Below are 24,505 nucleotides of genomic sequence, written 5' to 3' on the forward strand. Positions count from 1 at the left end.
TTGATGCATTTTGATTTTCATATCTACAATTATTAAAAATTAAGTTCTTAAAGCTTACTTTCACAAACAAATTCAGTTGATGTTTTATAAAAAAAGGAACTGAAAAGCTACACTGCCCTTTGCCAACCCTATCCCTTTATTTCAATAACTAGAAATTGCACACGAAAGTTGTTCATGAAAAGGGAAAGTACCAAAGGTTATGTAAATTTAACATTAAAACAGGAAAATGTCAGTGAAAGCTGATTAAAATAACCCAAGTAATACCCAGTTTCCATCACCAAGAAAAAGGTTCGTTCTTGCCCCGTAACGCCCAGCACAAACGCACCTTTGCTCATCGTCCGGTCGCTTGATCAAATTGAACAGTATGTGCAGAAGCTGGTCTCTCTCTTTGGGTTCAGGATGGAGGCAGGCTGTACACAGTATGAGTGGGATCAATTCCTAAGAAATTGGGAGGGGGAAAACCAAACAAAGTAAAAATGCTTTGGGCATATATTCATTTCACAGCAAAAGAAATTAAGAATATAAATCTAGACACGCAACATCAAAACAGTTACAGAAGACCTTTTAAATTCTTGATCTCTTACAAAGAGACCTAAAAGACCCACAAAGCTCCAAGAGTTAGAATGATTTTTATCCCAGGAAGAATTAGGGGAGAAGGAGCACATATCGCAAAAAGCTCTGCAAAGTCTGCAATTAACATATGCAGGTCTCCTGCAACTTGGAATACAGAAAAATTATGGTTTAAATTTAAATTTTCTTCATTTTCTTCTGAACGGAAGAAAATTCCATAGAAGATTCCACAGATTTAAACAGAGCTACTATGGAAAAGCTACTTGTGATGCCATGGAATAAAAGACAAAACCTCCAATTAAGCACACAGAATTTTGTGTAGGAGTTTGAATAAGCATCAAGAAACATACACATTAGGAAAGGTGACTGTAGAGAGATATCCTCTGTTTTATGACAACTGAGAACTGCGTGTTTTTTAAAAGGATTTTTTCCAATAATCAATTAACATCTGACATTTAATTCTCACTTTTTAAAAATTTTAGAGCCATTCAATTAGTATAGAGTATTTGTTGTGAAATGGAACATGTTCACTCCTCCAAATTCACTCCTCTCAGCTGCTGTGTGCCAAACTTTAGACTGAGCCTTATTTAATAAATCCCGTACTTTCCACCAGCAAAAAAGGCAGAGAAGTGCTGTCCAAAGCAGTTGTCCAAACCTTACATTTTTCAGTAAGACAGAGCACAGCAAGCATGTGGCTGGCTAAGGAGAAGAGTTAACAGGACTTTTATTGCTGTGGAGAATATACACGGTGACCAGTAATCAAGGAGAGGGCTTCCCGTACTATTTCACATGTTCTGCCTTCCTTGGCAAGGAATATCACTTGTGCTGACAGTTGAGTGAAAAGTGAGAAACTAAAACAAAAATCCTCCCTTCTCACTTTAATTTGGGATTTTAATGTCCTGTTCATCCCAAAGCTCCTTGTTTCCCTATTGCCCCTGACTTAGGGAAATGCAACTAACGCAATCAACAATACCAGAAAAAGTGGTTTTCAGACACCAGAAACTCTTCTCTGTTTAGAGAGAGAGCAGAATGTCGTTATAACCTGCTTAGCACTTGTGACTTGGTGAATGAGCCTGGAAATAAAATACCATGTGCCAGAGGTCTCACCTCGACCAGAAAAAGTTTCTATTTGGGGAAATAGGCAGTTTGTGCCTGCCCAAGCGAGAGCAGGGAGAAAATAAGATGCTTTGTCTTGACCATGATACAAACTGCATACAGGTGACACATGGAAAAAAAAGGAAAAAAAATGGGGAAAAGGGATATATTCTGTAACTTCTGAACAAAGTGCACTGTTGGAGCTGATGCAAGTTCTCAATAAAGACAACACTTACATGGACATGTGGACCTACTATTTATTATGGTCAAAGGGAAGGTCACTTTTTAAAGAGGAATTACCTCAGTTACTGGTATTACCTCAATTAGACGCAAAACAATTCTGACTACAAAATGTATTAAAAAATTTCACATATATATATATTTATATATATACACACACACCTTTCCTATACCAAGTTTTTGTCTGTTTTATTGACAATTTTTTATACAGAAGTAAGGTATTTTCTATCAGAGTTATCATCTGCAGTCTAATTTTCCTTTCATCATTCTAATAAGAGTCTAATACATCAAAGCTTCTCTGACTAATTAATGCCTTTATGCTGCTGCGCTCATAAGCAAAGTAATGCTTTCAAATAATAAATTTAATTAGAGTAGGTTTCAAGATTAGTAAACCTTGAAAGTGTTATAAAATTTTACGTTATTTCAAATACTAAATTTAATAATACAGCAAATAGGCAAAAAAGGAGATAAATTAAGAGCACATAAAAGGTACCTTTAAAGGTGCTTTGTAAAGGTGCTTTTAAAATTTTCCTTAGCGTCAATACTTATATTATCAACCAATATTACATGAAAATTTTTCTGCAACATAGTCCTTGAAACCAAGGGCAGAAAAATGCAGCAGAACTGTTATAGTTGCGGACATAAATAAAAGACTAGTGTAGTCTCTTGTACTACAAGGATCTATTTTGGGTTCAGAATTCATCCTTTTCACTTTCAAATGACAAAAGTAGCATTAGCACATGACTCAGAATGAGCATCAAAAACTTACAAGATTACAACTTCAAATTTAATTTTGGTTCATGGGGTAAGACTGCTATGCCAAAATCTAAATGGTCTCTCACGCAAAACCCCGAAATGGATAATTTTAATGTAGATACAGACTTGAAAACACAACAAACCAAGAAAATTCATACTTCTTTATATCCATTGTTCATTTGGTAATCCACATTAAAAAAACACCGCTAAAAAATTAGTGGCAATTGGCAATTTAACTCATAAGCATTCCATCTGCTTGCATATAAAAAATATATTATTTTCCTAAGAAACATTGTTAACAGGCCAGGCTAAAGAGTTGGGATTGAAGGGATTCTTTACAATCCAGAATTATTTCATTCTAAGAAAACTAACTTAACTATTCCTATCCAGGGGAAAAAAACACAAAGCAGAAGAGGCAGCTGAGAGCAGCAGTAGACCCATTTCCAGAAACAAAGTATGGGCCCTACCTCAACTTAAGTTTCAAAGAGCCAATATTTTATCCATTTTTCAAAGTACTAAGACTGATCAAAATCTGCATCAGTCTCAACATCTTCTAAGAGACAATTATGTATAAAAAACAACCAGGGAATTAAAGTGTCTCAATGATGTCAATAATACATATATATATATACACACACACACACATATATATACACACACACATATATATATGTCAATGATATATAGTTTCTATTCAACAACACACACAACACAATAATAATGTACACTCTACAATAATGCACACAACCTTAAATATACAGCTTTAGTTTCTGCTAGTAGAGTCAAGAATAGCATCAGTTCTAAGCCTGCAGGTTATATTACCTATTCTTGAACTTCGGACAGAAAAAAACTAAGTTCTACTCTTAAAAATGCCATAAATGAAGCCAAGAAATTAATTTAGTAGAGGATATTGAGTTTCTCCTTAATATGATGACTTTATTTTGTATAATGCAATTGAAAGCTTTAGAGGTATAAAAAAATCCCTGAAATAACAGATGAGTTGAATGATATATATACGCACACACGGGAAGTATTACTCTTGTTCTTAATCAAGAAACAAGATCTTGATATTAAGCCAAGAAGTTTCCTCCTGCTCAAACTCTTTTGAGACTAGGTACTCCAGAGAATGGAAACTGCATGAAAGCAAAGTACTCCTCTAACCTGACTGGAATATAAAGACTTTCAGATCCTACGAAGGAGGAGAAAACAGTTTTGAATTATTTTATCACAGAATCACAGAATATTCAAGGTTGGAAGGGACCTCTACAGATCATCTAGTCCAACCTTCCTGCTCAAGCAGGCACACCTAGAGCATGTGGGACAGGGTGGCATCCAGGCGGGTTTTGAAGACCTCCAGAGTAGGAGACTCCACAACCTCCCTGGGCAGCCTGTTCCACTGATCTGTCACCCTCACAGGAAAGAAGTTCCTCCTTACCTGGAGACGGAACTTCTTGTGCTTCAGCTTGTGGCCATTACCCCTCGTCCTATCGCTGGCCACCAGTGAAAACAGCTTGTCCCCTTCCTCCCTGCATTCTCCCTTCCTGAACTTATACATATTAATCATATCCCCTCTGAGCCGTCTCTTCTCCAGAGAAAACAGGCCCAGCTCACTCAGCCTCTCTTCGTACGAGAGATGTTCCATTCCCTTAATCATCCTGGTTGCCCTTCTCTGGACCCTCTCGAGAAGCTCCACATCCCTCTTATACTGGGGAGCCCAGAACTAGAAAAAGTTTTATATACTAGAAAAAGTTTTATAAATAGAGAGAGACAATCTTTAATGCTGGCCAAAGAAATTCAAGCATGTTTTAAGTGGAAAAGACATTGTAAGTGCATAGAGTCCTTAAAGACATATTTAAGGAAGTAGATTTCAATGCAAATGAAGTTTTACTAACCTCCTAAATTATCAGGAAATGGTATGGGAAAATTATATGGAGACTGCTCATTAGCAAAAAAGATTATTATAGAGCACATATGCAAAGGTTTTTTTGTTGTTGTTTTTTGTTTTTCTCCTTTGAAGAGCAGGTTTCTTGCATTTTGATACTGCATTTCAACTAATGCATAGCCAGCAATATCTCACGTGTGTGAATGCATTCACATACAAATTTCAATATTCACAAACATTTGCAAGCAGTTGCACTAAACTAGACAGGTGTAATGGAAATAAAATTAACTATCTTTAACAATACGTAACTTTTTCAAGACTACCAACTGTGTTTATGGGTATTAATGTAAGTATATTTTACCCTTTTGAGCTGCTTTTTTAAGAAATAATTAGAATCATCTCTTCATTCACCATATTTAATATTCCAAATTTTCCTTCTTTTGCATATGCCCCTAGAACCCAATTACAGATATCAAAGAACAAGCAGAGCTGCACCAATTCACAACGTAACAAGTATCTTTAGAAATGTATCAGCCACTGACTGGTTGTTCAGATGTCAACATTAATATCTACTAAAGCAATTACTAATAAAGTGAGGCAGTTTACTAGTGCCTTTAAGAAGGGGCAAGTCATTGATAGAAGGACTTATTAATCTTCGCTAAATGTTAACATCTACTTAAGAGACTGCCAGCTTCCATATAAAGGCAGTTTCTCCAAAACAAGAACGCAGAGCCTAACAACTTCAACTTAGTATGGAGCAACTAAAATAAATACGATGGAGGCTTAAAGAAGAAGAGATCTATCTCTAAATCTTCTAAATCTCTATATTTAAGAGATTTATCATAAAAATTATGTTTAAATCTCTCTGAACACAGACAGGGTGGGATCTTAAAAGCTACAATGCTACCATTGCATGCTTTCAGAGAAGACTGGTGATCCCTTTGTATTATAACCCAACCTTGCCAAGAACCATTTTTGAGTTAGAATCTCTTGGTATCACTACCACTCATCTGTAGATTTGTGGTAAAACTCTCCAACGTTAACTATTTTTGACGGGCAAGACAGATTTATGCCATGTACAGGTGAAGATAGTTTATTTCTTAACTATTTTTTTTTGTAACATTGGTACTGATAAAAATTAACAGAATGATTATGCTTCAAATCCCACAACTACACCTGAAAGAAGGTTATGAAACTGATAGCAATGTGGAGGTGCTGGGAAAAGCTACTTATTAAGGCAAAACTTTAAATATGAGAAGAGTAAGCATCCCACCCAAATTTCTTCCCCACCTTTCTTACTTGTGGAATCTTCAGATTCTGGTTCACATAAGGGAAAGATGCATGTAATCATATGCAACTCGGATTGTGAAACAAAGCAAGTAGGAAATAGCTTAGAGGGTCACAAAAATATTAAGTGCATTACATAGACTGTGATGCAAGCTGTAAAACAAAGCCAAAATACCAGATTCTGCCAAGCAGAGGAGAGGAAAGGAATAAGAAAATAGAAATTAAGCACTGATCCTGAAATAATTATTTTGGAAGAGTACTAATAGAGCAATTTCCAGATCATCTAGCTAGAAAACAAAATAAAACACCTTTTAAAAAGCTTTTAAGACTTTCAAGACATGCTGTGTCTCATAATTTCATTATGTCAACTACTCATAACTACTTGCATCCAATCAAATTTTGGATTATAGGATCAGTACAAATTTCTTAAGTTTTTTTTTTTTTTTTTTAAAAAGCCTTAGAATGAGCTTATGGAAAAGGCACTAAGTCTACCATACTGTAGGTCCCCTAGACAAGGACTAAAATTTACTCAACAAGCTGTGCATCTCTATACCCCTTCTTGCAGTATTAAATACAGACCTATGGATTTTTTGCTTAATTATTTCATTGGGTGCTTTTGATCACATGCAATATTTATAACAAACCAGTATGTTTTTTCTGTCTTCAATCACCACCATTTTTTTTAGATTAGTAGTGTGCACTGACCATGTAGAAGAGTAACTTCATTTGCATTCAAAATAAACATTTCATAGTTTTACTAAGAGTCATTAGAAATTTAAGGAAAGATTACATGGATTTGTTTTTTTGAATGAATATGTTATTTTGATGAACAACATGGGCTTGGCTGATACATGGAGCTTCTAGAGAAAGATAATATTTTCCATTGAAGTATGGAATGCTGCCAAAGAATCTGAACATCAATCCTTATTTAAACTAACAGACAGAATAAACCAATATTTGAAATTATGTATTAGTTATAAATAACTGGGGGTATGTTAACCACGGTCATCTCTAATGTAATAACATTTGTGGTACAACAAATAGATGGACCTACAGTAACAGCTAATCTTGCTTAATGCTAATAGGTGCCTTAAGCAAAGGAAGAAATATTAGGATACCATGCAGCTGTACTGAACTCACCTGGCAAAGGTGTAAAACCATTCTCTAGGAGCAGAGATGCATGCACAAAAGTAAGAATATGATTGCAAGTAATAGATTTTCATGAAATAGAAGACAAGATCTTCAAAATGAATACAAGGAAACATCCCAGTAAAGATTAAAGAGAGAAGGAGAAAAAAAAAAAAAAAGTAAATATATTGGGGTGGGCAGGGAGGGTTCCTCACCTCTCGCTTTGCAAGTAGGACATTAGGTACAATGTGAGGCAGGCAGCGTCCCAACATCAGCATGACACTTTTTTCACTATCAGCAATCCGAGACACCTAAAAGAACAAGTATTTTTTTTTTTTTAAATGAAGAACAATGGAGCAGACTGAGTAATTTCAAGGAAATATTTAATCAACATATACACAAAAAGCTGCAATATTTGGATCTAAATCAGGCCGACTCCAAAAGCATGAATTTGTTTGCAGAGATTCAAAGCCCCAAGTAATTACACAGATATCACTTCAGTCGTATCTGAAAACATATTCTAGTATCTTTAGCTTCACGCACATAAATTTATCTCTGTATATAACATTATATCAATATACCTCTTGAGAAGAGGCATACTGATGGGTTAATTATTCTCACTATGGACAATAAAGCCTCTTCTAGGCTCTCTGTCAGCTGGAAAACATACCTCCGATCCCAAACGGCTGTCTGCTGACATCCGACAGAAAGATAGTAGTGCTTGATGGAAAGCAGCTGATAATTTCCTGAAATATTTTCAAAAGGGAGAGGGGGAGAAACAAAAAAGATACAGATCAGAAAGATGACACTGACCAAGTCATTTCACTCTAGTTTAATCAGGTATGTAGGATGACGTTCAAACACCATGTTCTTAGTGATGTACAGCAGACGTTTTGTTTAAAATACCTTTGACTTCTACTATCTTTATTTTGCAGCAAGGGAGAAAGTGGGTGTCCTAATTATCAGGTTTAATTGCTGGGAACTAAAAGTAACAACTTCAAACTGCAACACCAACAAAAATAGAACTAAACCATGAAGGAACCTTCAGTAACACAACAGGAAGCACACGTTTTTCAAATGGAGAAAAATTCACAAGTAAACAGTATTTCTGCTCTGATTCAGCACAAAGTACTAGTAGCTGGTCACTTGCAAGCTTCAGGAATAAGAAAAAGGACAGTCTGCCAATTGGAAACTGAACTGTCGTGTTCAGATTTATAGTGCCTCAAAACTGCTCTTGAATGGCAGCCTAACCCCTGAGATTAACCCCTTATCTCTACAGGCACCGTCTCAGTCACGTGCAATGCTAGGAAACGTGGCCAAGCTACTGAGAACCTTAAGCACATACAAGAGCTTCATATTCAAAACTATCTAGTTGATGGAAAACAGCTTGGCAGAAATGCTCTCAGAAAACGTCGCTGGACTGACCGTTACATAAAACGGACCAGTGTCAGCAGCAGTGTCCTATTTTCCCCAGCAATTTTTATTTACTAGACTGAAGCATATTTACAGTATGCCTCACATTCTTAACCAAGCAAATACGAAGAATCTAATTTCCTATTTACATGTTTTTAAGCTAACCCATAAAGATATGGGTAAATATAACAGTGTTATCATTTTAAGCCATTAAAAATGTAGATTATAAGAATACACATGATAAACTCATATATTAATTAAAAACAAGCTTCCTTCTCAATAGTATTGGTTCTGAAAATCTGCTTTAAAGTCGCTTTGTTTTAATTCACATCAGCCTGATTTTGTAAAAGAACCCACAAAAAAAAAAAAAAAAAAATCACCACACAAAACCAAAAATAAATCCAATAGAAGACACACAGGGTAAAGAGTTGAAAAGAACCCTGGTATAATAGCAAGTTAGTCCTCAATTTGTTAAAGTATTTTTGAATGACAGATGTGACATTCAGAGGTTCTATTTTAAGATGTATTTACACCGAGAAGATGGGGAAAAAAGCTGCAAAGTAGGATAATAGTACTATAATAAACCTCTTAAATCTTGCCTGATTTGTATCTTGGCCATTTTAGACATCCAGAGAATGTTAAATTCTTATCCACTTGAAACCTTAATTAAAAAACAAACCGAATAAGGGCAGAGTTCCCTCCCCATTTTGCAAAGACTAAGCATGAGAGGATGGCACTGAATTGCCCCTCGGGTGAATTCACAGCAAGCTCTGGGCAGCCTGGATTCCGTGATGAGTGGTGGCTATATTTAGATTCTCAAAATCTTATCCTTGACAAAATCTAGTGAAATTTGAAGGCGATGCCTGGCTGGAGAGATGAATTTTGCACACCAATCAGTAGAAAGGCTTTTTCAAGGACCAAAAGATGCCAGGAATCAAGATGTCAAAATATAACAAAGCGCAATGAATATAAAAACTAAGCATCAGTGACCTGATACGTAACTGAGAGAATAACAAGTCAAGTTGTTGAAGAACGTAAGAATAACTGCTACACATAGAAAAATCATTTTGCAAATGCTTCAAACTACGGAACATCTGAAATAAACGAAATAAATGTATGCTAGGCATTCAAGTCAAACCACTGCTATGCTCTCTGCTGCAGCCTGTTATCCAAGGCATTTTTCCAGCGCTTCCCACGTCCCCGTTTCTGCGTGCACACACATATGGGCTGCGAGCAGTCACACAAAGCAGCCTCACTGCTCGGCCCATCTGGGCAAGGTTTATGCCAAGAATCCCATCTCGAGTTGCAATAACAACAGTCTTGCCTTTTAGGATTCAGTCTTAGGCTTTAATAGATCTCCAAACAAATTCACTTTGTATTAACTATGACAAGTCTTCTATGAGTAACCACCTCTAGGCTGAAGGAAATAATATCCACCCCTTACACAACACTTTTTCACCCACAGATCTCAAAATACTTTGAAAGTGTTCTTAGTGAAACAATTTCTTATATTTTTACACAACAAATTATATTTAAACCTAGAAAAGAGGGTTTGGTTTTTTTTGATTTCAGCCTTAACGCCCTTCTCTGATGATACAAAATTCAGTGCCCAAAACAGCTGCACGTTACTTATTCAGCATGTGACCAAGCTTGTGAAATCAGATTCATTCACTTGAAGTTTTTTTTTCCACTCTTATGTCCATGATGGACAGTAAAGCTCTGCATTCCTCAAAACCAGCTATCATTTCAACCAACAGTTTCTATGCCTTCTTATGCTTAAGACCCAGACATCACTGTGCTGATTGTTCCAAACCTCTTAGATTCAGTTCTGTTCCTCATCATTAAAACACATTCAGAAACTGGAAGTATCTAGTCCTTAACAGAATCATTGTGATAGCAGGCAATGAACGAGAATCTTCTTACTGCACGTGATGTTAAGTTTACAGTGGACACCAAGAAGTCCTTCAGCTTGATCTGCAGGCAGCTGTTTTGTTTAGGAAGAGTACTTGAGGTTATCATACTTTCAGCTGGCCCTGTATTTCCTCTGCTTCATATTTCTGATGTCTATTTCTAATTGTATAAACTAATGGCTCATGTAAATTAATTCTCTCAGACACTATCACTTAAAAAATAACCCCTAATATTGTGTGTTTACTAAGTTAAAAAAGCATATATACATAAATATAAAATACATATTATGATCACATAATTACATGAACTGTAATTATATTGCTCTCCATGATCCCTCTCTCCCACCTAAAACATGACTTAGAACCTGTTTCTTTAATGAACACTACACGGGTGGCTTCTGAAGTTACCAGGCTCAACCAGGGCATTTAAGGCTTTATTCAACCACATTTAAACCTAACTCCACACACAGGTCTACTTGAAAAGACCTGTGAGCAGCAAAACAAAGGAAGTCTCTTTTTCTAGAGATTTCACTTGTAAATCCCAGAGATACTCAGAGCTCCTTGCTCCGTGGATGCTCTTCTCCCTCCAGCCGTCAGCCTAACGCTCACACACTTCCCCTTCCAGCCTTACTCTGGGCAACCAGCAGCTTGCAATAAGCCATGGGGGAAGTCGGTGCACGAGTTCATGCTGCTCCATGTATATAAAGGTTCCAGTTTTGATAATCACACATCTAGATACTCAGTTACCATATGGAAGAAGCATAAAAGCCAAGTAATGCCAGAAAGCTTAAATAGAACCACTGCAAATTCAAACAAAAACTAAAGAAACCCACCACAATCAAACTAACAAATCCCTCAGTTTTACCTTTTTTGTTCATCTCTGGGAAATTCAACCACAAGAGGTGAATTTTGCAGTGTATTCTAGAATTTTAACTCACTGGAAAGCAGTTTTGCCTCATATTCTAACTTTACAGAAGTTATCACTAAAAAACTGCTCACTGCTCCTCAAGAAAAAGGTGTAAGAAATTAATGAAATCCATAGAAAATAATATACTTCAATTTGAAAATAAAATTACTAGCAGGCGTGGCTGCTCACATTTTAATTTTTAGTTTCTATTCACTTGCTATCTAGATAGAACATTACATATGCAGTTTTGTGCTTTGTACTATTTTGAGATGAAAAATAATTCCAGAAGAGCTTTCCTGTCTCTATTGACATTAGTAAAGGAATTAGCAAAGAAAAGCTAAGGAAATGAACAGAACACACAAAAAAAGGCTGCTAGTTTCCCTACTAAGTAACAGCAGCAAAAACACAGCCATCTACTCGGGCATCTTGTCCATACAGGCAATCTTAGGAGCCTTATGAGGCTTTTTGTCCCCATTACTCCTGTGAGCAACACAGTGGCTTGATTTCTTATGCACGGAGCAATTTACTTCCCTTCTCCACTGTAACATTCAAAACATCAGGGTTTGGAGTGACGGCATCAAGAACACTGGGATTCCCACAGACTAAACAACTATGGAAACAACAGGGCATGATAGCAGAAGAGGCCTAAAAGGCAAAGCAGGACATACCTCTATGCTTGTTATGGGGAGACTCATGATGAACTGATGGAAGAGGTTTTTAAAAAGAAAAATTAAAAAGAAAATGCCACAAATTTTTAAAAGGAAAATGCCAAAGGGGGCCTTCTCAGTAGAAATGGACACTGCACTTCATCTATCTCTAAGGAGGTTACAGTCATTAAAAATGTTAATTATTGACTTCCAGTCAGTGCAGCAAAAGTTGTATTTAACACCCTGCCAAACGGGTTTGGATTTAGTAGTAATGGAATTTGAATACTGTACTTTAATTAAAAAAGAATTACAGCTTTCTAGTGCAGACCTGCCCCAAATTCCAAACTCAAACAGAAGAATGTCTTCCTATTAAAAAGACTGCTCTGGAAGAAGTTTCCTTAGGAAGAAAAAATAATGAGGGAATATCCTGTCCGTTCGTTCACTGCTTTGATTTTAGCATATTTTTACTTACAAGGAACAAATGTGTGTTTAGAAACAAGGAGGAGGTAAAGAGAGACCCTTAAAAGTTAATATTAAAAATATACCTTTAATAAAGAGCACAGTCCCTCCAAACTTTAGGGAAGAGCATGAGTAACCTTCAGCACTAGACCCTAAAGGCACATTACATTTTCCATTTGCATTCAAAACAAATCATCTATGAACGCTGAAGCACTACCCTTAGGAAAGCATCCATCCTCATTACAGAAATTTTAAATTAAGGCACTTCAATTTAAAACTTATCACTAACCTATTAGGTTTATCAAAGTGGACTGGAGCCTTAGTTGATGGAACGTAAGAGGACATTTTCTGCCTTTCTTTACGGGGCGCAGAATTTAGTGTGTCATCCTTAGAAGTCCTCGAATCCCCCTCGGCTGATGCAGAAAGGTTTGCTCCCCCAGCATTTCCACCTTTACTGTCGTTCTCAGAGCTCTTGATGTCCAAGTACCGTGCGTTGTCCTCCGAGACCGAGAGAGGCACTTGTTCGGAAGAGGGGTGGGGAGCTACATCACAAACCGTAGAAACAGCAAAGTTCTCACTCTTGAGGAAATCAATTTCACTAAAAAGGAAAAAGAATGAAAATTGTTTTGCAGGTTGTTAGAATCACAAGCCTGAAGCATGTATATAAGGGCAACATACTAAATAGCTCTCTCAGACTCCAAGTAGTTGAGAAATTCCTTTAGCAAAAATAACAAGTATTGAAAGTAGCTGTCCAAGAGAGCACTAGTTTGTTAACAGAGTTCTTCAGTCAATCATCACTACAATAGGAAAAAAGGTTGCACTCAAAATGAGTGAATAAATGAAGTAGCATGAGTTTTGCAGATGCTTCTGGCTGAACTCTGAGGACTGAGGCACTGTTTCAATATACACAACTTTTGTGGGTGTGAATTCATACATCATGTAGGAATTAATATATACTATCTTATCTAATTCCAAAACAACAGCAGAGATTTGATAAACAAAAATTATACATTAGCCCTTACGCTGTGTTGGTGCATCTCTCTGAGAAATAACAGCTTATAGAATCACATATTTTGAACGAACTTCTGTGGGATTTTCCAGGACAGTCATTCCTACCTGTCTTGCTTTGCAGAAAGTAAAAAGGTACTGAAGCAGGTTACTCAAACAAATACTTAGTTCTATCAGTATTTGCTAGTCGCACACACTGAGTATTCGGGACTGAAAGACAGATGCTAAACAAAACACACCCAAACTGACTTTTATTTTCACAGTAGTAGATAAATCAAGCAGTTATGCTGAAAGAACAACACTGATTACAAAAATAAACAATAGAGGCAAATAAAAAGGAAATAAGTAATTTGAAGTCTTTTTTTTGTGCAAATCAATTACTAATATAAAAAAGAATGATTGCTCTATCTTGAATAGCCCATAGATTTTACAGATATGAATTTACATATTTTAAGAGATGGGCAAGAAAACGACTGAACATCCAACATCTAACAGCACTGAGCAAATGGATAACCACGTACCTCTCAAGCCTTTGGATTTTTTCCATCAAAGACCATTTCTCACTGCTTAACACATTAATTTCATCTTCTAGTTTCTGCACTACTAAACATTGCTAAGTACAGAACAGAAATAGGAGTTTAGTACAATGAAGTGAAGCAGCAGCCCAAAAATCTGAAGCATTTCTTCTGCACCTCCCTTACTTCTATTGATGGTGGTGTTGTTTCAAATACAGGAACGCTCCCAATTATAGGAGTAGTAGCTTCTAACTCGTCTTCCTCTACACCAACTGCTACATCCACGACATCTTTTGCACTAACATGATGATTTCCAAAGTCACGATAGAGTTGTAACAGGTCAGGTGGTTTTGGAATGTTCAATCCTACATCATCCCACAGTTCGAAATCCTTGAGAGGAATAAGACAATAAAAAGCTTACAATATACTTCGTGCCATTTTCATTTTCTTCCTCACTTGAATGTAGATGTATACTCATAGAACAGCAAAATAGTGTCAAGGTTGTAACAAAGTAGAAAGTAGAACCTTCCATATATTTGAAGAAGCTTTCCCCATGAAATGCAAGTCAGAGACATAAAACTGTCTTATGAAAAATGCATCGAAGAATAGCTATGCTCTGAAATAACTAGGACAACACATAACTGAGAGCTTCTCCAGAACATATTCAGTGTCACAGGATGACAAAATTGACTCAGATACACAGAGGATGACAAGCAAGGAGCATGTGTAATCATTCCATAGAGATCTGCCGAGCATGACTTAAGGAAAAGATGGCATTCAAAATATTTTATCTGGATCCTTAAGTTAAACTTAAGGAGTTAACTGAAAAATGTGTCAGCTTCTGTTTCAGAAGCTGAAAAAGCATGGACTTGCACTTAACTCACAGCATAATTAAATGTCTGCAACAAAAGAATTGAAACAAAACATAGTTACAACAACAAGTAGCACTACAGGAAACTACCAGAAGCAGCTTTTTAATACTTTATTTGAAAACAATACAAGGTAATAATACTTAAATATGAAGAGTGTTTTAATCTTCTATGCTCTGTCATCTACAAATGTTGGGGAAAAAAAAGCCCCAAACTGTTGTGCTCTGCAGCCATGCTTTATATATGAAAATGTTGACTTAAATGTTTTAGACTTAAAGCACTTGAATGTGTATGGTGTTGCTACCGTTGTTTCACGTGCATATACCTGCATGTACCTGAAATATCAAGTTCACAAGATCTGAGTATGAAAGACAGGCAAGTAAAACAATGCAAGGAAACCTTACCTGATCATGATTTTCATCTGAAAATGTTATCGATGTAAGCTTATAACTATTCTTCAATAAAAACTCATTAACTAGGAAGTTTAGAGCTCTTTTCTCAAGAGGTCTCATTGGCTCCTGGGGGAAAAAAGGAAACGAAAAAAAAGAAGGAAAACAGTATCCAAAGTCTAAGGTTCCTCTTCCTTTGGCATACTATGACTAGTACTGGGTAGCTGCATTGCAGCTCACTTAGAACTCAGCTTATCACCATCCACTTACCTGAATTTCAGGACTTGATTTATAATTTTTTCGTTCCTGCAAAGGAACTTCATTTTCTGGGAAGAGAAAGGGAAAAGGAGCTAAATTTACTCTTTTACACGGTATGAGCTCGACTACTTCTACATGGTTCAAAGTAGAGACTTAAGAAAAGGTTTATGTACACCACCTGCAGCCTGAGTCAGGTTGGCTCGGAGGGCCTGAATGGTGTCCTTGGCTTTCCGCAGTTCAAACTCCAGGACTGGACAGGGATTTGGATTAAACACACACAGGCATCCAACCAAGGCAAGGGAAACAAAAATAAAATATAAAAAGCAAGGATGGGTGTGAAAAAAATATACAGTTTGTATTGAACAGAAAGCATGCAATCTTTATGGAACTCATGAACACATGCAGCAGAGTTGATCTGAAAGCAAACTGGTGAATGGTTTTCACAGTTTTATTGCTCTTCAATTAGCTAAGTCAAAATTTCATGCTGTCTGACAAGGACTCGCTGCACAGTTGTTTCTTTCCCCTGCCTTTTTTTCCTTTAAAAATTTTTGCCTTATTATTGAAAAAAGTTTATGTTTTTTCCCCGTCATTCTTGCTCTCAACAGATCCTGTGACACCTAAAATTTCTTGGTGAGTGGGAGTACACAAAGAACCCAAGAGGACAACTTTTATCAAAACAAATACATGGTGGCACTGGAAGCTGTCTCCATGTAACAAAGCTGAAACAAAGTGATAGGTGATACTACTACTCCATTAAGAGTACTGAATTGGTTTCAAAATCCAAACTGTGCACTGCAGTTTTACAACTTTATGTGACTATATAGCAGAGCTTTAACCGTAATGCATTTCTTTACCAAGGATTACTAAACCTCTTTTAACATTTTTTTTTTAAATTACAGGTTTTCAGGAATGTTTAGAACCAATCTAGAATCATTTTGATTCCAGGATCTTCGTTTTGAATTCAGCTGAATACACGTAGACATTCACAAGACACAAACAAAGCACAACATGCACTTCCACAGTACACAGAAGCAGCTCACAACAAGAATGTCACTGCTTTGGGACTCTCAAAGGTTTCGAGTGAGTCTGGACCTGTACTGCACTTTATCACCTAGAATGAGCTTTAGAGAGTCAAAAATATCAAATTTTAGTTGCCCTCCACATCACTTCCGAATTTCTCATGTCCCTGGATTTCTTCTAAACTTTAAGCTTTCTCCTCACCAGAATCTCATGTGGTTTGATTTTAAGTTTACATCAAATTTAGTAACCTCTCGTAAAATAGATGCTTTTTTATTGCCATTTGCACATGTGAGGGAGCCTATTTAAGGAAATATTCGATAGTTTCCATGCATATGATTAATACTCTAACCAAATCCAAAATTCTAGCTACCAGAAAGGATGATTCTTGCGATCAGCAAGAAAAGATACACACTGCTACAATAGAAAGTGTTACCTAAATTATTCTAAATAATTATCTAATATTTACTTAATTTTTGATTCCCAGGTAAAACTAAAATTGTCGTAGCTGCTTTTAATAAGAATAAATTATGCAGATTTTTAATTATTACCTGGGAAAAAAGATTAACAAATTATTCTGAAAGACTTATAAATGACAATGGACCTTCAGAAATATTATGAGAAATCCTATTAAAAACTACAAATACATCCGTTTGCATTTTGAATTCTAAGAATCTTCTGGTTATTAACATGCATGGAGAGTCACCCAGTTTGCTTTTATCCACAAAAACTGAAGGAGTAACTACAATAGATCCCATTCTCTATGTGCAAGTAACTTGTTTGATGCACAGAATTCCACTGCAGTGATAGGCAAGCACAACTGCAGCTATAACGAATAAAACCTGTAAAATCTCTCTCTAGTATTCAGCAAGGCTGATCTGCAAATATTATTGTACAACAAAGTTAGAAAATGTCCTTGCAGTAAAGCATCTAATAACTTCTTACACTTGAATTACTTCTTATACTTCTTACACTTCTTACACTTGAATTACTAATGAACAGTTAAGATTCTAAGTTTAAGCTACTGATTTGTTATTTTTAAAATTGTTAAGATCTCTAATTGATTAATTCTTTCTCTTCTCTAATGATTTTTTCAAAGACCAGCACAGTTGCAGATCAGGAGTGCCCTGCATCAAAATGATATAAATGTAAAACAAAATTAAATGAAGAAGAACAAAACCATAACAAAGAAATGAGAAAAACTCAGGAATCTCATTGAGGGAAATAGGATTAAGACATATGTCTGAAGCAGTGAAAGCCAAAAAACTCAGGTCAGACAAACCCATGTCAGACGGCAAGAATTAATTTTCAGTGAACCCTGACGATGCTGAAATTTGCTAAAAGCCATTACGACGTCGCGTGTTGATCCTTAACAGTCGATTACTCTGCTGCATGTTTCCCTGCCTACAGTGGAAGACACTGAACATGGCATCTTTGAGAAGTTACTTGGCAGCTTGTCCCAACAGGCAGATCAGCCCAAAACAGTACCATTAGAGTAGCACCTCACAGTCATCACCGCAACCGGTTTAATTTGCAGTATACGAACCTCAACCATCCTTAAAGTCACAAAAGAGACTTATTTGAAGTCTCTTTTCAATTGCTTTAAACACATATTTGTATATCCATAGATCATTTTCTTAGAAAGTATTTTAAACAGTGACTAAAAGTTCTTTATTTTAAAAGCTACGGCAAAGTGCAGTCTTCTGTCACAACAATGATTTGACTCAACTCTTCTACCTACTTACAAGATCAACATTAGTTAATATCCATTTGCTGGGTATCTGCTGGACTATCTAACATCCCCCTTAAATAAAAAACAAGCTCTATCCCCTTTTCCTGCAACCATCCTCAAGTACTGACTTTTTAAACAAGCTACCTGTTGCCTTTATCCCGTTAACATAAAACGTACAAACGTTCACAAAGTTAACCCTCCAACCACACAGAAAAAGCCAGCTAGGTTTTAACCTCATGTTTGACTGAACTGGTAACATGGGTAAGTTCCCAATATTTGGTAAGGAGAGCTGATGCTCTTTAAGGAGGAGGCATGGAAAAGTTTTGTTGCGGACTGTCTAGGAGAGCAAAGAACCGAGTTTATCCTTCTCTCCATTAGGAAAGTAGAGAGCAGAAATTTGGAGCTGTAAGGGTCACTAATGTTCCTATAATGTACACAGTATTTTGCCTTAGGGAAGAGATTTTGCCTTCTGAATGTAAATGGCTCACTTGCTTTTTCTTCTTATAAATAAATAATTAGACTACCAATCTGAAAATAAAGCATTGAGCCTTTACCAGGTCACTGATTACAAGAGCTGAATCTTTCAAGGAATCAGCTAAGGATTAGACCAAGATTTTCAGATTAGCTATTTTTAAATACTTCACTTTTTACACAGCTAGTCTGATGCAATTTCAAAAGAGAAGTTCACATCAAGAGCAGGTAGCCTGTCTCCTCAGCTCAGAAATGTAAAAAACAAACAAACAAAAAAAAAACACACAAGCTTTTTCAGTGATTTCAGTGATCTTCAGTCTATCCATCTGCATTTATAAACAACTGAAGTTGCTGAATCATGAAAGAGCAGTTACACAGAAAAAGATGCAATTTGGGATATTAAACAGCAACATATTGTTGGACTAAGGTAAAAAAAAGAAGAAATAAGTTTTTTTTTTACTTTTTTTCAGTATTTACTTCTTTTGTATAAGCTGTACTTCTTCCAACTTTACTGGAATCTTATATTGTACATACAAATTATTATGTCAGCCTTTTGTTTATTTCAGGCAACAGTATAAAGGCAACTCCACACTGTGAAGCTACTAATGGCATCCTGGCATTTTCTTACAGGAGCACAGTTCTCTAAAGGACAGCTAGGTATGATGGCCTTATGCTCATACAGCTTTCCCTGAATTAAAACATAGCCTGTAACAAGTTTTGCTTGCCTTTTTTTGTTGTTGCTGGTTTTTCTTAACTGCCATTTTCAAGCTCTTCCTTGTTTATTATGAATAAAAATATAAAGGTCCTAAATTATGCCTCCAAAACTTGTAGAATATTTGTATGAGGGAACTGTATATTATGCTATGAATTAATTAGAAGAAACCTAAATTCCTTGACTAGGGTTAGCAATAAAGAGAGTAAAACAACATATTTCACAACCTGATGTTTCCCAATTCTCTTTTCCCTGATACAAGCCCCCAGAAGAAAAGAGGTAACCACATTTAGAGCCAGTGACACATTTCGGCACAAAAACAAACAGAATTGAACCAAAATATGTAACACAGCACTACAGATGACTATCAAGCTACACAGAGGTTTGGCTTAATTGAATATGTTATTGTAGAATTTGTTATTCTAAAAATGTGAAGCCCAAACATTGCTTATTAGGCTTTTTTGTGCTTGCAAACTATTAAGAGAGGATCAGCCAGAGGAAAGACCTGAGCTACAGCAAAATGGCCTCCGGGTCGAACTTTGGGAGACTTCCAAGTCGGCAGGAATTCGAGAAGGCCCCAACTGCTTAGCAGCCTTATGAGACCAAAGCCAAAGTGTTTTTAATTCCTCTCTAAATTGTGATTGCATGCAAATAATAGTATTTATTAAAAATATAAACAGAAAGGTTGCAGAGAAAGCAGCCATACTAATTAAATTCTCAAAAATAATCAAGGGATATGATCCTTGAGTGTGTCTCTTAGCTTCAAATCCTGACAGCAGTGATGTTTTATTTTACTTATTGGAAATACACAGTCTTAATGACAAATCCACGCTGATTCAGGAAAAGTCAAGAACACAAATAACTGGAGTTAGACCACACATATTATATTACTAATTAAAACACAATATTGCACTTCCAGAATTACAGATCTTTGAAACAGCCTTCAGAGGCAGGTTAGCAATACTGAATATTTTGAATTATGGAAAGCAGAATATTCAAAGTACAACTGCAGTTAAGGACTACTTCAGCAGCATATATCATAAGCCAGATTTTGCTCAAATAAGGAATTGAAAATGCAAAGTTTTTGCAGCTCCTTTTGAAATCACATTTTGTGTGTACACTGAAGTATTTTAAGCTTTCTACAGCAACTTTTGTGCAAAAGTCAGCTTATTGCTTAGGTAGGCGGTTTTATTCAGAATTCAGGTGAGAGACTTTTTTTTATAAGAGTTTTCCAAAATAATCTACTTAATTCAATCATAATTTCTTAAAATAAGTAATTTTAATATTTAATTTTAAGATCAATTTATTTCATACTGGAAGGTAATCAATTGATCAAGTTGCCTTGAAAATGGTTGTCAATTCTCTGACTGATCCTTAAACAGCTATATCCAATTCAGTGACTAAAGCTCCACACATAGGTTCAACCACTTCTCTCAATAATACATTGGCAAAACAAACAAAAGGACAGACTACAAAGATGGAAACTAAACAAAACAAAACACTATCAAGATAAGGAGAAATACTGTTCTTTCTCCAAACAACCAGACACTATTTTCAAATATACTGATTGCTACTATGCTAATGAAATGCAGAATCACATAGAAGTACTTACCTGAATACTTGCTATTTAGAAGGATTTAGTATTTTTGTATGTTCTTAGAGGGGAAAAGAAACCCTCAACAGTAATGCTAATGATGGTTTTTAAATATGACATATCAAAAGGGGTTAGTTAAGAAAACAAAGTCAGGGCATTAATTTAAGTACATTACTGCTAAAACAACAAATGAAATGGTAAATACAGGAGTTCTGTGATTACTGAACCACATAAAAACTTACCTGCTACTCTTTCATCTGCTTCCCTATTGCCATCATCGGAGTATCTTGCAAAATCTAAAGAATCAAGAGTACTGATGCTTCCAGTGCGATCTTAAAGGAAGGGAAAAAAAGACATCTGAAAAGTGGAAAAAATCTTAACAGAGTTGACTAGCTTTAACAGAAAAAGTCAAAATATCATTTCAGTAATTGTCAAGTAAATGTTTGTGCAATTCAAACTTCACTCTTCTTTAAAAGTCTGTCGCTGGTATTTTTAGTAGATAAAATAACCATGATGAGAGCAAGACTGTAAAGTTCCTGGAAAAATAATAAAATAATCATCCAAAAAAATCTGGAAAAATAATTCTAACAAGATCAGTGAACAGTCACGTTAATAAATTCCTCCCTCCCTTTGACTCCCTGAAATACAGCCTTTTACCTTGCCTCTATGTCAGGAAGAAACTGCCCAAGCAAAGCCCTGCTCTAGGAATTAGCTGTACAAAAGCAAACAGATATAACTGCTTTGCAACAAGTTCCCATTTTATGGGAACTGCCCCAGATCCTCTACTTCCTTTTCCTTTCTTTTCTATTTTAGAGCACTTCAAGGCGGACAAGTGTTTCTCCATACTGTCTCCTGACTCTAACAACTAACTTCAATACAGACCCCACTTCACATGGGATTTACTAAGTTATGTATTAGCTAGCAAAGTGAAAATAAAGCAATTGCAGTTCATGGTACTACAGTTATAAGGTACTCTAGAATTTAATTCCTACTAACAAAACATTCAACAAATTCGATAAGCAACATAAAGTACTAACATGATATTAACATTTTTCAATTCTAAGTGAAAAAACAAAAAGTTCGCACACACACTTTTGGCAATTTCATGTCTGAAGTACACAGAGCCTTTTTAACAGAAAAAACAAGTAAAGAAAAGCTCAAATAGTGACAGAATCCCAAATACAGTGAGCATGTTCTTAATACAGTTGCATATTGAACTATTATACCAAGTATCTTAGTATCTTTTCTTCCTAGTGGTTTTTTCCCCCTATATAGGAATTAATTTCTATACACCTCTGCAGAAAAATAACTTCAATTACGAGAGAGCACTTGTCACACTAACAAAGAACAAATTCTACATGGCTGTCAAGAAAAAAATAAATAAAAAAACCCACTGTCAGTGCTGTCAGGGGGAATAAATGCAATCTCGTTGCCTGACAGTCAAAGTCTGCTTTGACTAACATCACAGAAGGTAAAGTATTTAAACTTGAGAAGAAATTAAATTGTGCATTGCATCAGAAAATTTAGGAATCTATTAAAGGAATGTATTAATGCTTTTTTTTAATGCTCAAGTCTTATGTCCCTTTGACATCCTCTCTCTATGTGGATTCTGACTGATTAAAGCATCTACACCTGTTTGAAAAGCTTTAGAGAATATGTAGCTTGCCAACTTAATCTATCTTTCACAGTACCAAAACTAAAGTATTTGGCAAACCTAATTCGTCTTGTTGATAAAGACACAGATATTGATACTGCTCAGTATTACTTTAGTCATCCACATTTGTCTTCTGAGCATGCAGGCTTTGTAAACCAACCAAGGAAATAGCTCATTACTCCTGAAGAAGTCACCACTTAGTACTTAATTTCAAACTTTACTGTTTGATTGAAGGTTCTGACATTATTTACCACACTACAATGACAATGCATTTAATAATTCCCTGTAAGCTGTTTTTCAGCAAATATAGCTTAGTTTAGCAGTACAGTAAAAACTTTACACTGTCCCCACAAAAATATGAATTTTGAATGCACAGAAAGTCATCAGATCTGAGTTTTCAGAATGCCTTCAGAACAGCATCTTGTTCAGCATCATGTGAAGCCCTGCTCCAATTTCATTTGTAGCTGCAAGTTTCCTCAAAGAATTTTTGAGGTCAGATTTCAGCCTGAAATTCATAAACTGAGAACATATGAAGAGGAATAACAACGAAAAAGCATATTTAAAGTGACTCTATCTTATATAGCATCACTGTGGCAAATGCAGCAACACGATTCTTTTTTCTCTTGCACTCTTGACATGTTCTCAACGTGACTTCATGTTTCCCTTGCACGGCAGCCAACTACTTTTTCAGGTGAAGTTGATCACATCATCACTACTGAAGCACCCAAAGCAATAGGCAGCAAAGGCACTGTCATGCAGCCAGCAGCACATCTTCAGGGCAAAAGGTCCTTCCCCCTCCCACCCCAACTGATAAAATAACACTCCAGCCATAATACACACAAGCTATTATTTGCCAAAGTGGCGAAACACATTTGTTGAAAAAACAGTCAATGTGCTAACAAGGATTCATGTCATGGCTGGTGCCCTGTACAATTAATTCCCTTTCCTGATCTTCCTATCTGTCTCCAAAATACCCATCTTGGGCCTTTTCACTGTCCTGCCTTCAACATGCTTTGCTGAGCATACCTAGCCAAGCGACCTCCCCCATGTGTAGATCACCTTCCTTCTGGAAAAGATAAATGAGCCCATGTTAAGCCTGGCGCTGCCGTTACTAAGCCAAGCCAGTTTGGGTGCTAAATCCTCACCCCATTCAACCTAAGCATAATGACAGTTTTCATTTTACGTATCCCATTGCACTTGCAAGAACAGGAATCCAAATCTGCACTGAGGTCTGCGTAGACTAGCCAGAAGGCAATGATCACCTGCAGGCTGAGGAGCATCTTCTCCTCAAATTACTGTTCCTCTGGACTATACACAAAGCAGAAATTAAATGGTATAGCTTGAGTAACGTAACAAAAGGTACCCGCCACTGCCTTGCTACATGAGGCATAACCACAACACGAGCTGTGGCTGGAACGGGGGTTTCTACTGCTAAGGTGAGAGGCCACCAGCGCTGCAGCCCTTCGGTGGAGAAGCACCCTGGCCAAACCGGCTTTACAGGCCCCAGGGATTCACCCATCGGTGCTGAAGCTTCTCCTTGCTGACAGGAGCCCCAGCTAGGGGAGCCCTGTCCTGGCGGCACGCCGTGCTGTGTCCTGTGGAGGCGTTGCTTCCCGCAGCAGGTGGCAAGGGGATGCAGGAGCTGCTCCCTTCGGCAGGGAACAGCCGCTTGCTTCTGGTGTCGACCTGCGCCTGGCACAGCCCAGGTTGGGGAAGAGCTCCAAGCAGAGTCGCCTGGGCTGCTGCATGAGGACAGGTGAACTTTGGAGCAGGTTTTTTACAACTTATTGGAGCTTTGAAGGTAACAGAACTGACTTCTACACAAAAGCAAAACCAGCACATACCAACAAGCAGAGAGAGATTTCTGATAGGGGCTACTAACATCTTGGCCCATGACACTACCTGGGGTGGCAAGGGCAGAAGAGACAGGCAGGTGAGACAAATAACTGAAAACCCTGCGGAGGCAGGGGAGTGGAAAGCCCCCGGCCTGGC

General features: G+C 36.8%; 1 protein-coding gene across 1 annotated transcript in view; it reads right to left on the reverse strand.

The window, feature by feature from the left end:
• RELCH (RAB11 binding and LisH domain, coiled-coil and HEAT repeat containing) overlaps window positions 1–21,703 on the reverse strand; it is a 48,007-nt gene extending 26,304 nt beyond the window's left edge. Inside the window, exons 1-11 of the mRNA XM_026034565.1 lie at window positions 21,646–21,703; window positions 21,102–21,191; window positions 15,512–15,583; window positions 15,346–15,401; window positions 15,091–15,204; window positions 14,004–14,207; window positions 13,824–13,915; window positions 12,584–12,892; window positions 7,629–7,704; window positions 7,174–7,269; window positions 326–438 (exon numbers count right to left, since the gene is read on the reverse strand). Of these exons, the coding sequence (XP_025890350.1) occupies window positions 326–438; window positions 7,174–7,269; window positions 7,629–7,704; window positions 12,584–12,892; window positions 13,824–13,915; window positions 14,004–14,207; window positions 15,091–15,204; window positions 15,346–15,401; window positions 15,512–15,583; window positions 21,102–21,191; window positions 21,646–21,703 (1,280 nt within the window). The remainder of the gene's footprint in view (window positions 1–325; window positions 439–7,173; window positions 7,270–7,628; window positions 7,705–12,583; window positions 12,893–13,823; window positions 13,916–14,003; window positions 14,208–15,090; window positions 15,205–15,345; window positions 15,402–15,511; window positions 15,584–21,101; window positions 21,192–21,645) is intronic.
• Between the last annotated feature and the right edge of the window lie 2,802 nt (window positions 21,704–24,505).

This window comes from Nothoprocta perdicaria, unplaced genomic scaffold (genome assembly GCF_003342845.1).
Source record: "Nothoprocta perdicaria isolate Ctin4 unplaced genomic scaffold, notPer1 scaffold_147, whole genome shotgun sequence".
NCBI classification, from domain to species: Eukaryota; Metazoa; Chordata; class Aves; order Tinamiformes; family Tinamidae; genus Nothoprocta; species Nothoprocta perdicaria.